Source organism: Leucoraja erinacea, chromosome 7, assembly GCF_028641065.1.
Source record: "Leucoraja erinacea ecotype New England chromosome 7, Leri_hhj_1, whole genome shotgun sequence".
NCBI classification, from domain to species: Eukaryota; Metazoa; Chordata; class Chondrichthyes; order Rajiformes; family Rajidae; genus Leucoraja; species Leucoraja erinaceus.
In genome coordinates this window covers 22,964,336-22,980,596 of record NC_073383.1, presented here as the reverse complement: position 1 = coordinate 22,980,596, position 16,261 = coordinate 22,964,336, and the positions used below count along the sequence as shown (strand labels likewise).

The 16,261-nt window shown below is 41.4% G+C and overlaps 1 protein-coding gene across 5 annotated transcripts in view; it reads right to left on the bottom strand.

Moving 5' to 3' along the window:
• Positions 1-5,890: 5,890 nt before the first annotated feature.
• gpr155a (G protein-coupled receptor 155a) overlaps positions 5,891-16,261 on the bottom strand; it is a 66,628-nt gene continuing 56,257 nt past the window's right edge. For 4 of the 5 annotated variants that reach the window (XM_055637950.1, XM_055637951.1, XM_055637952.1 and 1 more), the window contains 4 exons: positions 16,146-16,241; positions 15,949-16,013; positions 10,666-10,803; positions 5,891-6,845 (listed from right to left, as the gene is read on the bottom strand). In XM_055637950.1, coding sequence (XP_055493925.1) covers positions 6,638-6,845; positions 10,666-10,803; positions 15,949-16,013; positions 16,146-16,241 — 507 coding nt within the window. In that variant the 3' untranslated portion in view covers positions 5,891-6,637. Of the gene's footprint in view, positions 6,894-10,665; positions 10,804-15,948; positions 16,014-16,145; positions 16,242-16,261 lie in introns of all 5 variants that reach the window. The other variant, XM_055637953.1, reaches the window with a different exon arrangement.

Sequence of the window (16,261 nt, the reverse complement as noted above, 5' to 3'; positions counted from 1 at the left end):
TTTCTTTTAAAGCCACACTATTTTGTTTGTAATAGAAGTACCATCATGCAAACATTAGTATGATAATATTCTCAATATAGATAAAGAAATACAGCACCAACAAACTGAATTTCCTGGGTTGAAACATGTTTTAATGAAATTACATGCCGAAACAAAAAAGATGGCCAAAAAAGATGGTCCCAGATAGAGACTTGGGTGTGGGTACTTTTGTCTTTGCACTTCAGATGCCATGCAGTTCTCATCTAGTAGCACTGCAGAGGGACTCTGACCAAAGATCCTAGAGATCACCTCCAATGCTTTGCATGGTCATTAACTCATGGTACTAAAATGACATTAAAATGTTTACAGACATAAATAAAATGTGGACAATTATTTAAAACAGTGAAAGGAATATGGGGTGCATAGGTTCATAATTGTAACAGCGGATTCAGGAATGCTGGTGTTAATTCTTCACACAAAGAATAATCAAGATGGAGTGATCATACAGGTAGATTAGTGGCAGCAAAAGCATTTGAAACTGCCAACTTTACATTTCATTCATTAAGGGATATCCCTTTGGTTCTTACTGCTCCAAATGTTCCTTGGCCTTCTTCCATCTTTCTCTTTTCCAAATCTTAATTACCCCCAAAACTGCGGCCATACACTTTAATCTCACAAAATTCATCCATCTACTACCACTGTGTTCAGTGACCTTGCTGAGCTTCCAGTACACAAAATGTCTCTTATGGGCCTGTCCCACAGGCGATTTTTTCGGCAACTGTCATAGTCAATAGACAATGGACAGCAAGTGCAGCAGGCCATTTGGCCCTTCAAGCCAGCACTCCCATTCAATGTGATCATGATTGATAATCCACAATCAGTACCCCGTTCCTGCCCTCTCCCCATATCCCTTGACTCCGCTATCTTTGAGCTCTATCCAACTCTCTGTTGAAAGCATCCAGAGAATTGGCCTCCGTTGCCTTCTGAGGCAGAAAATTCCACAGATTCACAACTCTCTGGGTGAAAAAGTATTTCTTCATCTCCGTTCTAAATGGCGTATCTCTTATTCTTAAACTGTGGCCCCTGGTTCTGGACTCCCTCAACATCGGGAACATGTTTCCTGCCTCTAGCATGTCCAAACCCTTAATCATCTAATATGTTTCAATAAGATCCCCTCTCATCCTAAATTTCAGAGTATTCAAGCCCAGCCGCTCCATTCTATCAACATATGACAATCCCGCCATCTCGGGAATTAACCTTGTGAACCTACGCTGCACTCACTCAATAGCAAGAATGTCCTTCCTCAAATTTGGAGACCAAAACTGCACACAATACTCCAGGTGCGGTCTCACTAGGGCCCTGTACAACCGCAGAAGGACTTCTTTGCTCCTATACTAAACTCCTGATTGTTATGAAGGCATAAGTCGTAGCAGGTCGCCGAGAAAACGGGGACTGGACCCCCTTACGACAATGTCTATGACAATGTGTACAACAACCTACCACCTAGTCGATGTCAAGCTACAGCAAGCTACCGACAACCGGCGACCCATTAGGACATCCTCCTGCGACCACACCTACGACAACCTCGTCCACCCGCGACAAGCTACGACCAGGTAAGACAATTCACTCGTCGGTACCTGTCGCCGGTTGACATAGGTAGTCGCCAATAGAATTCACTGAAGTCAGCACCGGCGACAACCTACGTCATCCTGGTGACAACCTACGATAGCACCTACGTCAAGTGAACTCAAGCTATGACAAGCACATGGTCGCCGAAAAGATTTGAACATTTCAAAATCCAGTGGTGATCAGAAAAACGCTACAATTCTTTAGGTGACTGAGGAGACTACTCATGACCATACAGGCGACACCTCGGCGACAGCCTAGTCGCCTAAAAAATCGTCTAAGTGGGACAGGGGCATTATTCTCATACTGAATTCCCTCCAACTATTCCGCTATCTCCACCAACCTTCCTTCGAATCTGGTCTCTTCTCTGTGTTCCTCCCATTTCCTCCCGCTAGTTATTAGCAGTCATGCTTGCAGCTGCCTAATGAAGATAATAAAAGGCATCCAATATGATAAGTGCAATAATCCCCTAATGAAATGTAGATCTTTATAAGATTTATTTTATTAAATTTATGTTATTCAAAACAGATTAATTATTTACAAATTATGTCAGTTAATTTTTTTATGATTGCTGACTATCACTACGACATAGCAAGTTTTGTCCCAGACAAAAATGTATTTGTGTTGTAATTCTCAAACCATAATGGATCATAATTTGTTTTTAACATTTAATAATTTTAAATGTTTGCATTTAACATTCTGTATGTTTTCAGTCTTTGCTTGGCTTTCTGTAAACTATTTTAAATTAAAAAATATGCTAGTATATTTGTGGTGTATGTGAACGTTTTAATGATAGTGTGGCGTAGATGACGTTACAAATGCTGGAGTTCCCCTTATTTTGACACCTGGCAGCAACCTGTCACAAAAGAGGAAACATGTCACGGAGAACACTCAAGTCTTTTGAGGAGCTTTCCCTGGGATCGGTTGAGCTCACAATATGTTGCATTGCACTATAAAATCCAGATCTTAATGTTTTAGCACCTGAGTAATTGTGCAAATCATGACCCAAAAGACCTATGCAACTTACTCAACCTGTGATCAAATCACTGTCCATTCACAATGGGCATCCCTGGTATTCTGCTGACGTGCTGCATCTCTGTTGGTGCAGGACAGCAAACTGCTTCTGGAGGAAAACAAACTGCACTTGGGTATCATCTCCATGTACATTAAAAGCACCAATCATATAGCGGTTTGCATGCCTCTGCCTAATGATGGAATCAGGCTGTCCCTTAGTGGGAAGTTGATGTTCCAGAGAATTTCAGGCTGCACCCACCTGGAAAGACTGGACCTTTACCTGTGTCAACGAATACATGAATATATTACAAGAGTGGCCTCGCCTGTGGTTCCACTGCAGTCGTCTTCTCTCGTGCACCATGGCTGACTGGATAGTCACCATCTCCTTTTGAAGAAGTGTGCATCACCACCACTTTTAAGGTCATCTCTTTCCTGGCTCCACTCCTTCTCCGAGAGAATAGAGCCAATCTCCACCGTGCTCAAGATCTCTTTCATACCATTAGGGCGGCCTGTCTATGCTCTAACCATCTCATCATGCATCTGCAGAACCTCCTCGTTAGCAGCCCAATTGTGGTCCTCAGCAGAGAACCTTCAGGACAAAGCAAATGTGTTACACCACCCACACCCGTCCTCCACCCCCTGCTCCAGCCACTCCTACATCAGATTCTCGGTGTAGTAGTTCCTGGCACTTCCCTCAAATCTAATTTAATCATCCCTCACAGTGCCATCTCTGAGATGGTGCCAGGTTCAGTGACACACTCTGTGCATGATCACCACCTCCCTCCACTCTTTCATCACCCCCAGCTCCTCCATGGCTGGTAGTGGCAAGGAGAAATGGGTCCCTCCTCTTTTCTTGCAAAGTCAAAACAGTTGCACATACAGCTTTACAGCACTAGAGCATTGCTCAATAAAACATTGTTAGTAAGCACACCTGGCAAATTTCTCTAGCCCTCCGATTTGCTGCTTGAGGTCCTATATGCCCATGATGAGGAGGATGGTTTCATCCAACCTGGTGGGACACTGCAATCGACAAGGCTTCCTTTTATCTCAGTGAGATCCCCCTGCGTTGATTACTGGTTTAGTCTCAATGGTGGCGATGAACGATATAAAAAAGTTTCATTATTCAATAATTGGAATTTGATGGATGTATGTACGCTCATCTGCACGTATGCATGTTTACACATGTGCATATATGCGCATGCGCACATGACACAAGGGTGGATAAGGGAGAACCAGTGGATGTGTTATATCTGGACTTTCAGAAGGCTTTCGACAAGGTCCCACATAAGGGATTAGTATACAAACTTAAAGCACACGGTATCAGGGGTTCAGTATTGATGTGGATGGAGAACTGGCTGGCAAACAGGAAGCAAAGAGTAGGAGTAAACGGGTCCTTTTCACAATGGCAGGCAGTGACTAGTGGGGTACCGTAAGGCTCAGTGCTGGGACCCCAGCCATTTACAATATATATTAATGATTTGGACGAGGGAATTTAATGCAACATCTCCAAGTTTGTGGATGACACAAAGCTGGGGGGCAGTGTTAGCTGTGTGGAGGATGCTAGGAGGCTGCAAGATGACTTGGATAGGCTGGGTGGATAAATGTGATAAATGTAAGGTTGTCCACTTTGGTGGCAAAAACAGGAAAGTAGACTTTTATCTGAATGGTGGCCGATTAGGAAAGAGGGAGATGCAACGAGACCTGGGTGTCATGGTACACCAGTCATGCAGTTGCTGAAGGCAGTGAAGAAGGCGAATGATATATTAGCATTCATAGCAAAAGGATTTGAGTATAGGAGCAGGGAGGTTCTACCGCAGTTGTACAGGGTCTTGGTGAGACCACACCTGGAGTATTGCGTACAGTTTTGGTTTCCTAATCTGAGGAAAGGCATTCTTGCCATAGAGGGAGTACAGAGAAGGTTCACCAGACTGATTCCTGGGATGTCAGGACTTCCATATGAAGAAAGACTGGACAGACTCGGCTTGTACTCGCTAGAATTTAGAAGATTGAGGGGGGATCTTATAGAAACTTACAAAATTCTTAAGGGGTTGGACAGGCTAGATGCAGGCAGATTGTTCCCGATGTTGGGGAAGTCCAGAACAAGGATCACAGTTTAAGGATAAGGGGGAAATCTTTTAGGACCGTGATGAGGAAAATATTTTTCACACAGAGAGTGGTGAATCTCTGGAATTCTCTGCCACAGAAGGTAGTTTAGGCCAGTTCATTGGCTATATTTAAGAGGGAGTTAGATGTGGCCCTTGTGGCTAAAGGGATCATGGGGTATGGAGAGAAGGCAGGTACAGGATACGTAGTTGGATGATCAGCCATGATCATAGTGAATGGCGGTGCAGGCTCGAAGGGCCGAATGGCCTATTCCTGCACCTATTTTCTATGTTTCTATGTTTCTATAATGTGTGAATCCGTGCACACGCTTATGCCCATGGATATTTGCACAAGAGATGCATTTTTACTGGTCGGCAGCTTGATGAATGTTCAAGTGATGAATTTGGCAACAGTGCTCCACTCTGTAGTTTCACAATTCTGGTAGGAGATTCGGGCCTCTGGTATACTGGGATGAGAGCTGTCACAAAACTTATCGTGGCCACATTCTTGAGCACATCAGTGTCCTTCCTACTTTAGGAGCCATCTCCTCCCCTCCAGCCTATCCCCCATGTCAGTCATAATGTAGGTTGCTGCTAATTGAAGTGTTCAAGAAGGAACTGCAGATGCTGGTAAATCGAAGGTACACAAAAATGCTGGAGAAACTCAGCGGGTGCAGCAGCATCTATGGAGCGAAGGAAATGGGTAACGTTTCAGGCCGAAACCCTTCTTCAGACCTGCTGCTAATTGAAGATGTGTCTTTAGGGGCTGATATACTTCTCTAATTATTACGGAGCAAGGTGGCAGTAACTGCACTAAAGTTAGGCTGGTCCTGTTGGGACCCTGTAGATTGCAATTTGTGACTGTATAGTAGCAAACATGTTAGTGACATTGCATGATTTGGTCCAGTTCCGTGAACTTTTCTGTTAATAATGACGACCAGAACTTATATGACTGTTACCTGCATTCATTTTTTACACTTCTTGGAAGAGATAATTGGAAAACATGAGCAATCCAATTTCAAGGCAACAGAGTTATTAATTAAACCAAACACTTATTCATTCAGAATGCAGACAACGAGTTATTGAGCTGTCGAATTCTGTGCTCTAATAAACTTGACACTCAATAAGATTGAAGTTTGATTTCCACATTGATTCAGAATTCAAGAGAAACTGTTCAACTTATCAAAATATTTATTTAATTCAATTTTTAAAAAAACATTCCAAAAAGAACATTTTAATATTTTTAAATTAAAATGTACATTAAAACTGAAGTTAAACGAAATAGGTTTAACAACCTATTTATAAATGCAGCAGATTCTGCCTTGAGCTATGACCAGTGTTAAACAATAGAATACATTTGACAAATATAATTATTCTGCATTTCATGCTGATGATTACATGCATTCAAAGTTAAAAGTGCACCTTCTAACATAAAGTGCAAAAGTTTCCCTCAGTACTTCAACACATCTGCTGCAGTTTATTAAAATTAAGAAAGCACAATATCAAGTCTTCAATGTCACAGTCATGGATACATGGACAGTTGAGGCATTTTGGATCTGATAGAACAGTGACATCATTCAGTTCCGCTTGCTGCAAACACAGATGTTAACGTTAACACCTGTGTTTCTCCATGTATGAAATGACTCAATATTTCAGTGCAATCCATGGCTGAACACATTTTCAATGACGTTTCCACCCTGATCCCAAAGAATAATCTTTGTCTTGGCAAAAGATCACCTGGGCACTAATGCTCTAACAATAAGGCTGTTAGGTAAAATTAACAAACTTTAATAATGGATTTCAAATTCTTTGGTTAATAAGATTTTGAAACAAATGTAATGTATTTCTACAGCAATGAGAAAAAGTTCCCGTGCTTTTCATCTTTAAATTCAAAGCAGCTCCAATGACAGTCCAGATCACAGTGCATCCCTCTGCACCATACAGTAGAACAGGGATTCATCTTGAAATGGAAATTCATTGGTAAGGCATTGAATGATGCCACCCTCTAGTAATCGGTTTGCATATTTAATAGCTTCGCTTCGGCCTTGGACCAGACCAACTTGAATCAACCAGTCCAGCAGATCACAGCCCTGGAAAATGTCGGAGGAGGTTCCTGCTGCACACCTGTGTCAAAGCAATGATTCATCCACTTGGTCTGCATGTCTTACATCACTGTTACACAGGAAAGTAAACAGCAAACAGTAGAAAGACAGAAGATGGTATGAAATAAAAACTTGCTACAAATAAAGCTAGCTTTAAAAATCAGCATAACTATAAGATTCAATAGTTCCTAGGTTCAATTGAGTCACGTGATAACAGAGACTAGATAAAACTTTGTTTACATAAGTATAAAGATGCACTACACCATGACCCGCTTCATTGGCCTGTCCCTATCTCTGCAATGTTACACATACCAGTTCAAATTCCAACTCCAGATGAGTTATATTTCTTTTACTACTGGCAGGCCAAAGGCATTATCTTTTGCCCACCCTCTAAACCTTACTTCCTGGTCACCTACAAATCAGACTATTAACAACCTCATCTTCCAACTTCACCAAGTCTGAGCTCGCAATTCATTTCCTCTTTGTCATTCTAGTTTAGATCATAATGTGTACAATCCTCATTGAGAATTATCGAAAGGTTTGTTCCATTAAAGATAATTTCTAATCAGTAGCTTTAAACATAAAGACTTATGCAAAAATATTCAATTGGGATGTTGGCTGAAAATTGCACAATGCTAAATTTGGTTTGCAATTCCCCAGAATAAAAGTAATCTATGCATACATGCCTAAGATTGGGACAATAATCAAGCATAGCTTGATAAGTAGCAAGCAAGCTTTGTGCCACTAATGTGCCTTGCAATCAGCAGATCCACCAAGGCGTCTAAGCATTTCCTCTTAATATTAAAGAGCACAATCATTGCTGGATCTTCCCCCATCAAATCCCTGGGATTAACTAGTGATCAGAAACCTAGCCGGAGTGGTGGCTCACCCTACGATCCAAAAATCATCCTCCATCTATAAAGGCACAAGTCAGAAGTGGGATAGGAATGTGTCACTTGCCTGGATCAGTGGAGTTTTGTCAAAGCTCAAGCTTAAACCATCCTGGGCAAATCAGCCATTTTAGCTGGCACCAAAATCACCACACTACACAATCACCTCCTCCACCACATGCACATTGGTGGCCACAACATGTAACATCTACAAAACAGACAGCAGGAAATCACTGAAGCTTCTTTGATGTCACCATCCAAAATTTTGACCATCAAGGATGACAAGGAAAGTAGACAATGGAAATGCTACAACATGCAAACTCCCCTCATATCACATGTTATCCAGATCAAGAAATAAATAACTTGCTTCATCACCAATTCCAGATCCTGATATTCTCAACCAACAGCACTACGGCAGGTACCTTCACTGATTGGACAGTGGTAACTCTAGGCTGTGGTTTATCACCACCATCTCCTGGGCAATTAGAGTGAGCAATAATAATTAGCTTTGCCAGTGACCACAATATTCCATAAAAAGCATATGGTTCTCTTCTAAATCAGTCAACCTTTTTGTTGTGATTAAAATAGTTAGAGATACCATTTTCATTATAGATCCAAAATGAGAACTTATCTAAAAGCTTTACACAAGGAACTCATAATTTTACAATCCCATATCTGATTTTCTTCCAATATAAAGAAATTGTACTGTAATTTAGTTTTGACAGTTGTAAACAAAATATTTTATTTTTTGCTAGAGATGGCATTATTTCATTATTTCAGTCGAAATGTTTAACTCAGCTCTAGTGTCCAATGATCGAACCATCACACAAGTTATTTTTGTTCTTAGAAAATCAAAAAAATGCAGATGAAGGGAATCTGAAATAAAAACAAACATGCTGGCAACTCTCAGCAGGGGAGGTGGTTTCAGTCGGAAAAGAAACTGAGTTAATACTTCAGATTGGAGACTCTTCCTCAGACTTGGGAATGTGAAAATAAATAAGTTATTTTTAAGTAGCAGAGGAAAGCAGAGAAGGCCTGGATAAGATAGATTGAATGCCTCTGATAATGACGGCCAGGGTTACCTTGGCATAGGTTGCAGAGGAAATCAGCTAGTTGGCGGGTTAATGAGTATCATTACCAAATCTTTGATCATTACTAAGAGAGCACAAGAAGCTGAGGCAGACAGTGGGGCAGGCAGAGGATGCATAAACTAAGGAGGGGTTAAAAGCCTCAAAATGTGAAGGCCCAGTAACTCAGACAGTGCTAATCGAGAGGGAAAAAATGAACCAATATTACTAAAGCTTATGTTAGGTCTTGTTATAACAGTATAGTAACCTATACTGTTATACAGAAAAACTTCAGGGGAGTGAGATGGAGAATTAAGGTGGCAGGCAAAAATAATTCACCACTGCTGATTTTAATGTACTCTCTAAAGCGATCTCTCAAATTGCAATTGGTTCCTCCAGCATAAAGGATGGAGAGCACCAAACAAAATACACTGGAATGGAAGAAACGCTTCGACTGGGTCTTGTGGGTCCTCAGGAAATGAAGAGGGAAAAGGAGTGTAACATTCCAAGCAGTTTGTTGCAAAAGTCACATGAGATGTGGTGAGTGAGACAAAAGGGTGGATCTAGCGAGGAGAATGGCTCCTTTAGAATGATGGAGAGTGGGAGGAGAGTGCAGTGGAGAGATAAGTTTTTTTGGCCTTCCATCACAGCGATGTGATGGATGTTTATGTAAATTATGTTGTGTCTTGGGTCTATTTGTTTGTAATGTATGGCTGCAGAAACGGCATTTCGTTTGGACCTCAAGGGGTCCAAATGACAATTAAATTGAATCTTGAATCTTGAATCTTGGAAAAGGGAAAGGAGAATGGGAAAGCACATCTAGACGTGGAATTTCATGAAATAGGTTGAAATTGCAAAGGATGATTTGTTCAATGCTTGGTTGGTGTGGCAATGTAGGGAACTGAAGACCATGGGACTCCTTGCTCTATCCAGGAGTTGGCAGTAGATGTGTTGGAAACTGCAGAGATGTAATGAAGAGCCTAGCCAACCCTCCAATATGTAGAGGCAACCATTGTTCAGGAAGAAGAAAGACATCTCAAGAGGTTCCTACATGGAGAGTCTTGCCATTGGAGCAGATGCAGTGGAGATAAGAGGATGTGGAAGAATGAAAAAGCATTCCTACAGAAGGAAGGCTTGACGGAATTAATTGAGATAGTTGTGCGATTCTATGCCTTTGTAAGGTACAAAGGAAAAGGTGCTCATTACCTCACAGATTAAATGATGAAAACTAAAGTTATAATGGAAAATAGATCTCTCCACTAGATTCTATTTTGTAAGAGCGTAAAAGCTGGGCCTGTCAAAGTATCAGGCCATGATAGAAAACATTCAAGTGGGCAGCAAGCCAAAACAATCCACCCACACAGCACACCATTTCTGAAGGTAAAGCAATGTTTGCATGCAAAACAGCTGTAGAAAGGAATATTGTTTGACTTGCCCAGGTAAAAAAGGTTTTGCAGAGATAAAGTAGAATATGGTCAAAAACTTCCCAAATGAAACACAATTCCTTAATATTTTAACATTTCCTCCACAGATCATTTCTTTGTTAAGATACTGTGTGCCAATTAAACAAATTATATGGAGGGACAAATTCAAAAATGCTGCAAATCTGAAAATTGAATCTTCAGTCTTTTAAGAATTAGTATTAGTGCATTTTAGAAAACAATTTTGAAAATTAACAAACTATTAAAATCCAAGCAAATTAAATTAGCAGTAATATGGAGACACCAGTGACTACAAGTGCTGGAATCCTCAGCAAAATGACTGTTGGAGGAGTTCAGCAGGTCAGTCAGCATCTGTGGAGGGAAACGTATAGACAACTGTTTGGATCAGGACCTTTCTTCAGACTGTAAATGAGTAAATACTGCAAGTTAGCAGAAGCACCTACCTCCTTGTTTTGGCAATGTCTTTGATGCACTGGTCTTTACGATACTGAGTAAATTGTTGGCAAGTCATCCTTATGGTCTCAGCTGCTGCATTATCAGTCTGCACTCCAAGATCTTTTCCATACCACAGGTTTTCAAGCCTAAGTTAACAGTAATTATTAATGGACAATCTACCTAAACTTTTTCCAAAGAGTTCTTCCCTTCTTGAACAATAGAGACAATTCTTGAGCTGAAACACAAAAACTATGAAATGAGAAAAAACCGAGATTGGTCTAATTTGCTTTGTATCATGCAAATAATTGAGGGTGAGAAAACAGTATTATATACCAATCAGTTTGTAAAAGGTACAGAATACAATCCAATAGATTTCACACAAAGGGCGGTGGGTGCAAGGAACGAGCTTCCAGAGGAGGTAGTTGAGGAATGGACTATTAGAAACAACGAAAAATAGGTACAGGATTAGGCCATTCGGCCCCTTGAGCCAGCATCGCCATTCAATATGGTCGTGGCTGATCATCTAAAATCAGTACCCCGTTCCTGCTTTTCCCCCATATCCCTTGATTCCTTTTGCCCGAAGAGCTAAATCTAACTCTCACTTGAAAACATCCATTGAATTGGCCTCCACTGCCTTGTGCCTTCTATTACAACGTTTAAGAAACAATTAGACAGGTAAATGGATAGGACAGGTTTAGAAGGATCTGGGCTAAACACAGGCAGGTGGGATAAATGTAGATTGGACATGTTGGTCGATGTGGGCAGGTTGGGCCAAATGGCATGTTCCCATGTTGTATGTCTATTTGTCATACAAAATCTCTCCAGTACGTAATCCCTGTCAGTGTATCCACCTAACAGTAGTAGTGGAGTTGGGGATGGCATCAAACAGGAAAGTAGAAATGCGTGCAACAAAGGTAAAACAGTTATAATGGGTGATTTCAAACTACAGATAGATTGGGTGAATCAAATTGGCAGGGGTGCTGAGGAAGAGGATTTCTTGGAATGTATGCGGGATAGTTTTCTAAACCAACATATAGAAGACCAACGAGAGAGCAGGCTATTCTAGACTGGGTATTGAGTAATGAGGAAGGGTTAGTTAGCAGTCTTGTTGTGCGTGGCCCCTTGGGCAAAAGTAACCATAATATGGTTGAGTTCTTCATTAGGATGGAGAGTGACATAGTTAATTCAGAAACAAGGGTTCTGAACTTAAATAAAGGTAACTTTGAGGGTATGAGACGTGAATTGGCCAAGATACTGGCAATTAATTGATTCTTAAAGGCATTTAAAGACCGCATGGATGAACTACAACAATTGTTCATCCCAGTTTGGCAAAAGAATAAATCAGGGATGGTAGTGCATCCGTGGATAACAAGGGAAATCAGGGATAGTATCAAAACAAAAGATGAAGCGTACAAATTAGCCAGAAAAAAGCAGCCTACCAGAGGAATGGGAGAAATTCAGTCCAGCAGAGGAGGACAAAGGGCTTAATTAGGAAAGGGAAAATTATGAAAGAAAACTGGCAGTGAACATAAAAACTGACTGCAAAAGCTTTTATAGATATGTGAAGAGAAAAAGATTAGTTAAAACAAATGTAAGTCCCTTGCAGTCAGAAACAGGTGAATTGCTCATGGGGAACAAGGACATGGCAGACCAATTGAATAACTACTTTGGTTCTGTCTTCACTAAGGAAGACATAAATAATCTGCCGGAAATAGCAGGGGACCAGGGGTCAAATGAGATGGAGGAACTGAGTGAAATCCAGGTTAGTCGGGAAGTGGTGTTAGGTAAATTGAATGGATTAAAGGCCGATAAATCCCCAGGGCCAGATAGGCTGCATCCCAGAGTACTTAAGGAAGTAGCCCCAGAAATAATGGATGCATTAGTGATAATTTTTCAAAACTCTTTAGATTCTGGAGTAGTTCCTGAGGATTGGAGGGTAGCTAATGTAACCCCACTTTTTAAAAAGGGAGGGAGAGAGAAAACAGGGAATTACAGACCAGTTAGTCTAACATCGGTATGGGGGAAAATGCTAGAGTCAGTTATTAAAGATGGGATAGCAGCACATTTGGAAAATGGTGAAACCATTGGACAAAGTCGGCATTGATTTATGTCTGACGAATCACGTAGAATTTTTTAGAATCATGTAAATCATTTTCTGATGAATCTTATAGAATTTTTCGAGGATGTAACCAGTGGATGTGGTGTATCTGGACTTTCAGAAGGCTTTTGACAAGGTCCCACATAAGAGGTTACTATACAAACCTAAAGCACACGGTATTGGGGGTTCAGTATTGATGTGAATAGAGAACTGGCTGGCAGACAGGAAGCAAAGAGTAGGGGTAAACGGGTCCTTTTCAGAATGGCAGGCAGTGACTAGTGGGGTACCGCAAGGCTCAGTGCTGAGACCCCAGCTATTTACAATATATATTAATGATTTGGACGAGGGAATTGAATGCAACATCTCCAAGTTTGAGGATAACACAAAGCTGGGGGGCAGTGTTAGCTGTGAGGATGCTAGGAGGCTGCAAGGTGACTTTGATAGGTTGGGTGAGTGGGCAAATGCATGGCAGATGCAGTATAATGTGTATAAATGTGAGGTTATCCACTTTGGTGGCAAGAACAGGAAAGTAGACTATTATCTGAATTAGGCCGATTAGGAAAAGGGGAGATGCAACGAGACCTGGGTGTCATGGTACACCAGTCATTAAAAGTAGGCATGCAGGTGCAGCAGGCAGTGAAGAAGGCGAATGGTATGTTTGCATTCATAGCAAAAGGATTTGAGTATAGGAGCAGGGAGGTTCTACTGCAGTTGTACAGGGCCTTGGTGAGACCACACCTGGAGTATTGCGTACAGTTTTGGTCTCCTAATCTGAGGAAAGACATTCTTGCCATAGAGGGAGTACAGAGAAGGTTCACCAAACTAATTCCTGGGATGGCAGGACTTTCATATGAAGAACGACTGGATAGACTCGGCTTGTACTCGCTGGAATTTAGAAGATTGAGGGGGGATCTTATAAAAACGTACAAAATGGGGAAGTCCAGAACAAGGGGTCACAGTTTAAGGATAAGGGGGAAGTCTTTTAGGACTGAGATGAGAAAAAAAACTTCACAGAGAGAGTGGTGAATCTGTGGAATTCTCTGCCACAGAAAGTAGTTGAGGCCAGTTCATTGGCTAAATTTAAGAGGGAGTTAGATGTGGCCCTTGTGGCTAAAGGGATCAGGCGGTATGGAGAGAAAACAGGTACAGGATACCGAGTTGGATGATCAGCTATGATCATATTGAATGGCGCTGCAGGCTCGACGGGCCGAATGGCCTACTCCTGCTATTTTCTATGTTTCTATTTCTATCCTGGAAAAATTCCGTCTGACGTATTTATGACAGTAATGGCCCATGTAAACTTTTCAAACTGTAATGACACTCCTGTTACTGGCAAGTGAATATAATTGCAGCTCAACATGTGGTGTTCCTATTTTAACATACAAATATGTAGATAGATATAATTAGCTATACATTCACATGGGATCGAGCAGTGTTCAGTTCCACTCCAGTTCTAAAGAGCTCAAAATGCCGGTACATGAATTCATTCAATGCGGACCAGCCATTTCATATCAGCTGTGTGAGGTCTTGGACCAATAGCAATGAGGGTTTCTCTGCCCCACCAAATAGAGTCCACGGGTGCTGCACAGAGTCAGTGCATGTATAACATGGCTGGCCTGCAACATTGCAAAGTTATTTATATTTTTTATTCCTTTCTTTACATCCATCATTGATGCCACATCAATCAGTAGCTGAGCACAGAATCTGATATATTCTCTGCCCGTGCCCCATCACCAATGCTGCTAGATTATCTTCCCCGTTAAGAGTTCTTATCGACTGAAGGTTGCGATCAGTCAAGAAAGGCGGCTCATGTTTTACTCGGGGGTTATGGGCTTGAAAAACAATGGGTTAATCAAACATATGCCAGGCACTGCAAGCCACCATGCTGCTATTTTAAATAAATGAGGTAAATCACATCATACAACATCATACAGCTTTCCCTTCCATCTGTACAATCCTTTACCTCACATACATGATGCATTACCCATTTATGCTCCATAATTGGAAAAATAAAATCCCAAAGATAAATACATTTAAACATATAACCTAATCGCTGCAGCAATCATTTGAGTTTTCTTTCTCTTCTGCAAAACTGAACTTACAAAATAAAGCTGAAAACTGATGAGCTAGTTTGCCAATGTTATTCCAAAAATAGAGAATGTAAATTAAACTTTGGTAGCAATTAGACAAGCGCATTATTCTAAAAATGTATAAATCAAGCAAGCATTATACCCGAGGTATCTGCTCTAAACAAATGGTACTGTTATCAAGATTTCTAATTCAAATCCTCATCTTATAATCCTCCAACATTTTTCGGCATACAGCATATAATCCTCCAACATTTTTGCCACCTCCAATGGGATCCCACTACTGATCACATCTTTCTATCTCCACCCCTTTCTGCTGTCCGCAGAGACTGTTCCCTCCACAACTCCCTGGTCAACTCGTCCCTTCCCACCCAAACCACCCCCTCCCCAGGACCTTTCCCCTGCAACCACATGAGATGCAACACCTGTCCCTTTACCTCCCCCCTCGACTCCATCTAAGGACCCTGACAGTCTTTCCAGGTGAGGTAGAGGTACGCTTGTACCTCCTCCAACCTCATCTACTGTATCCGCTGTTCCAGGTGTCAACTCCTGGTGACCAAGCGCATGCTCGGCGATCATTTAGCTGATCACCTCCGCTCAGTCCACCTTAACTTACCTGATCTCCCGTTTGCTCAGCACTTTAACTCCCCCTCCCAATCCCAATCTGACCTTTCTGTCCTGGGCCTCCTCCATTGTCATAGTGAGGCCCAGTGCAAATTGGAGGAACAGCACCTCATATTTCTTTTGGGTAGCTTACACCCCAGCGATATGAACATTGACTTCTCTAACTTTAAATCGCCTTTACTTTCCCTCTCTCTCCATCCCCACCCTCTTCCCAGTTCTCCCACCAGTCTTCCTGTCTCCGACTACATTCTCCCTGTCCCACGCACTCCCCTGACTTCAGTCTGAAGAACGGTCTCGACCCAGAACGTCACCGATTCCTTCTCTCCAGAGATGCTGCCTGTCCTGCTGAGTTACTCCAGCTTTTTATGTTTATCCTCATCGTATAAATCTAATTGAAATCGAGAGGTGTTGAATTATCACTTTCTAGAAGTGAAGAATAAGAACACCATGAAGTAAAATTACGTTGAGATAAAATTATTTACCTTTTCTTAAACGGGAGAATGACTAAATGCTTATCAAGCCCAAATATGCCAAAGGAAATAAAACCCTGGAAGGGGGGAAAAAAAGACACATTGTTTACCACAATGCTTAAATTGACATTCACCACTGAATTAATTCAGTGTTATTGTTCAAATATAAAATAACGTTCATAAAATTCAATCACTTGAAGAACACAAACCTGTGCAAAATTGAAGATTACACAGAAGAACTGCAGCTCAACGTACAGGCGACCTGGATTTTGGTTCACTAAAAACCAGAAACAACTGGATACATTCTGAAAAATATTTTAAAATG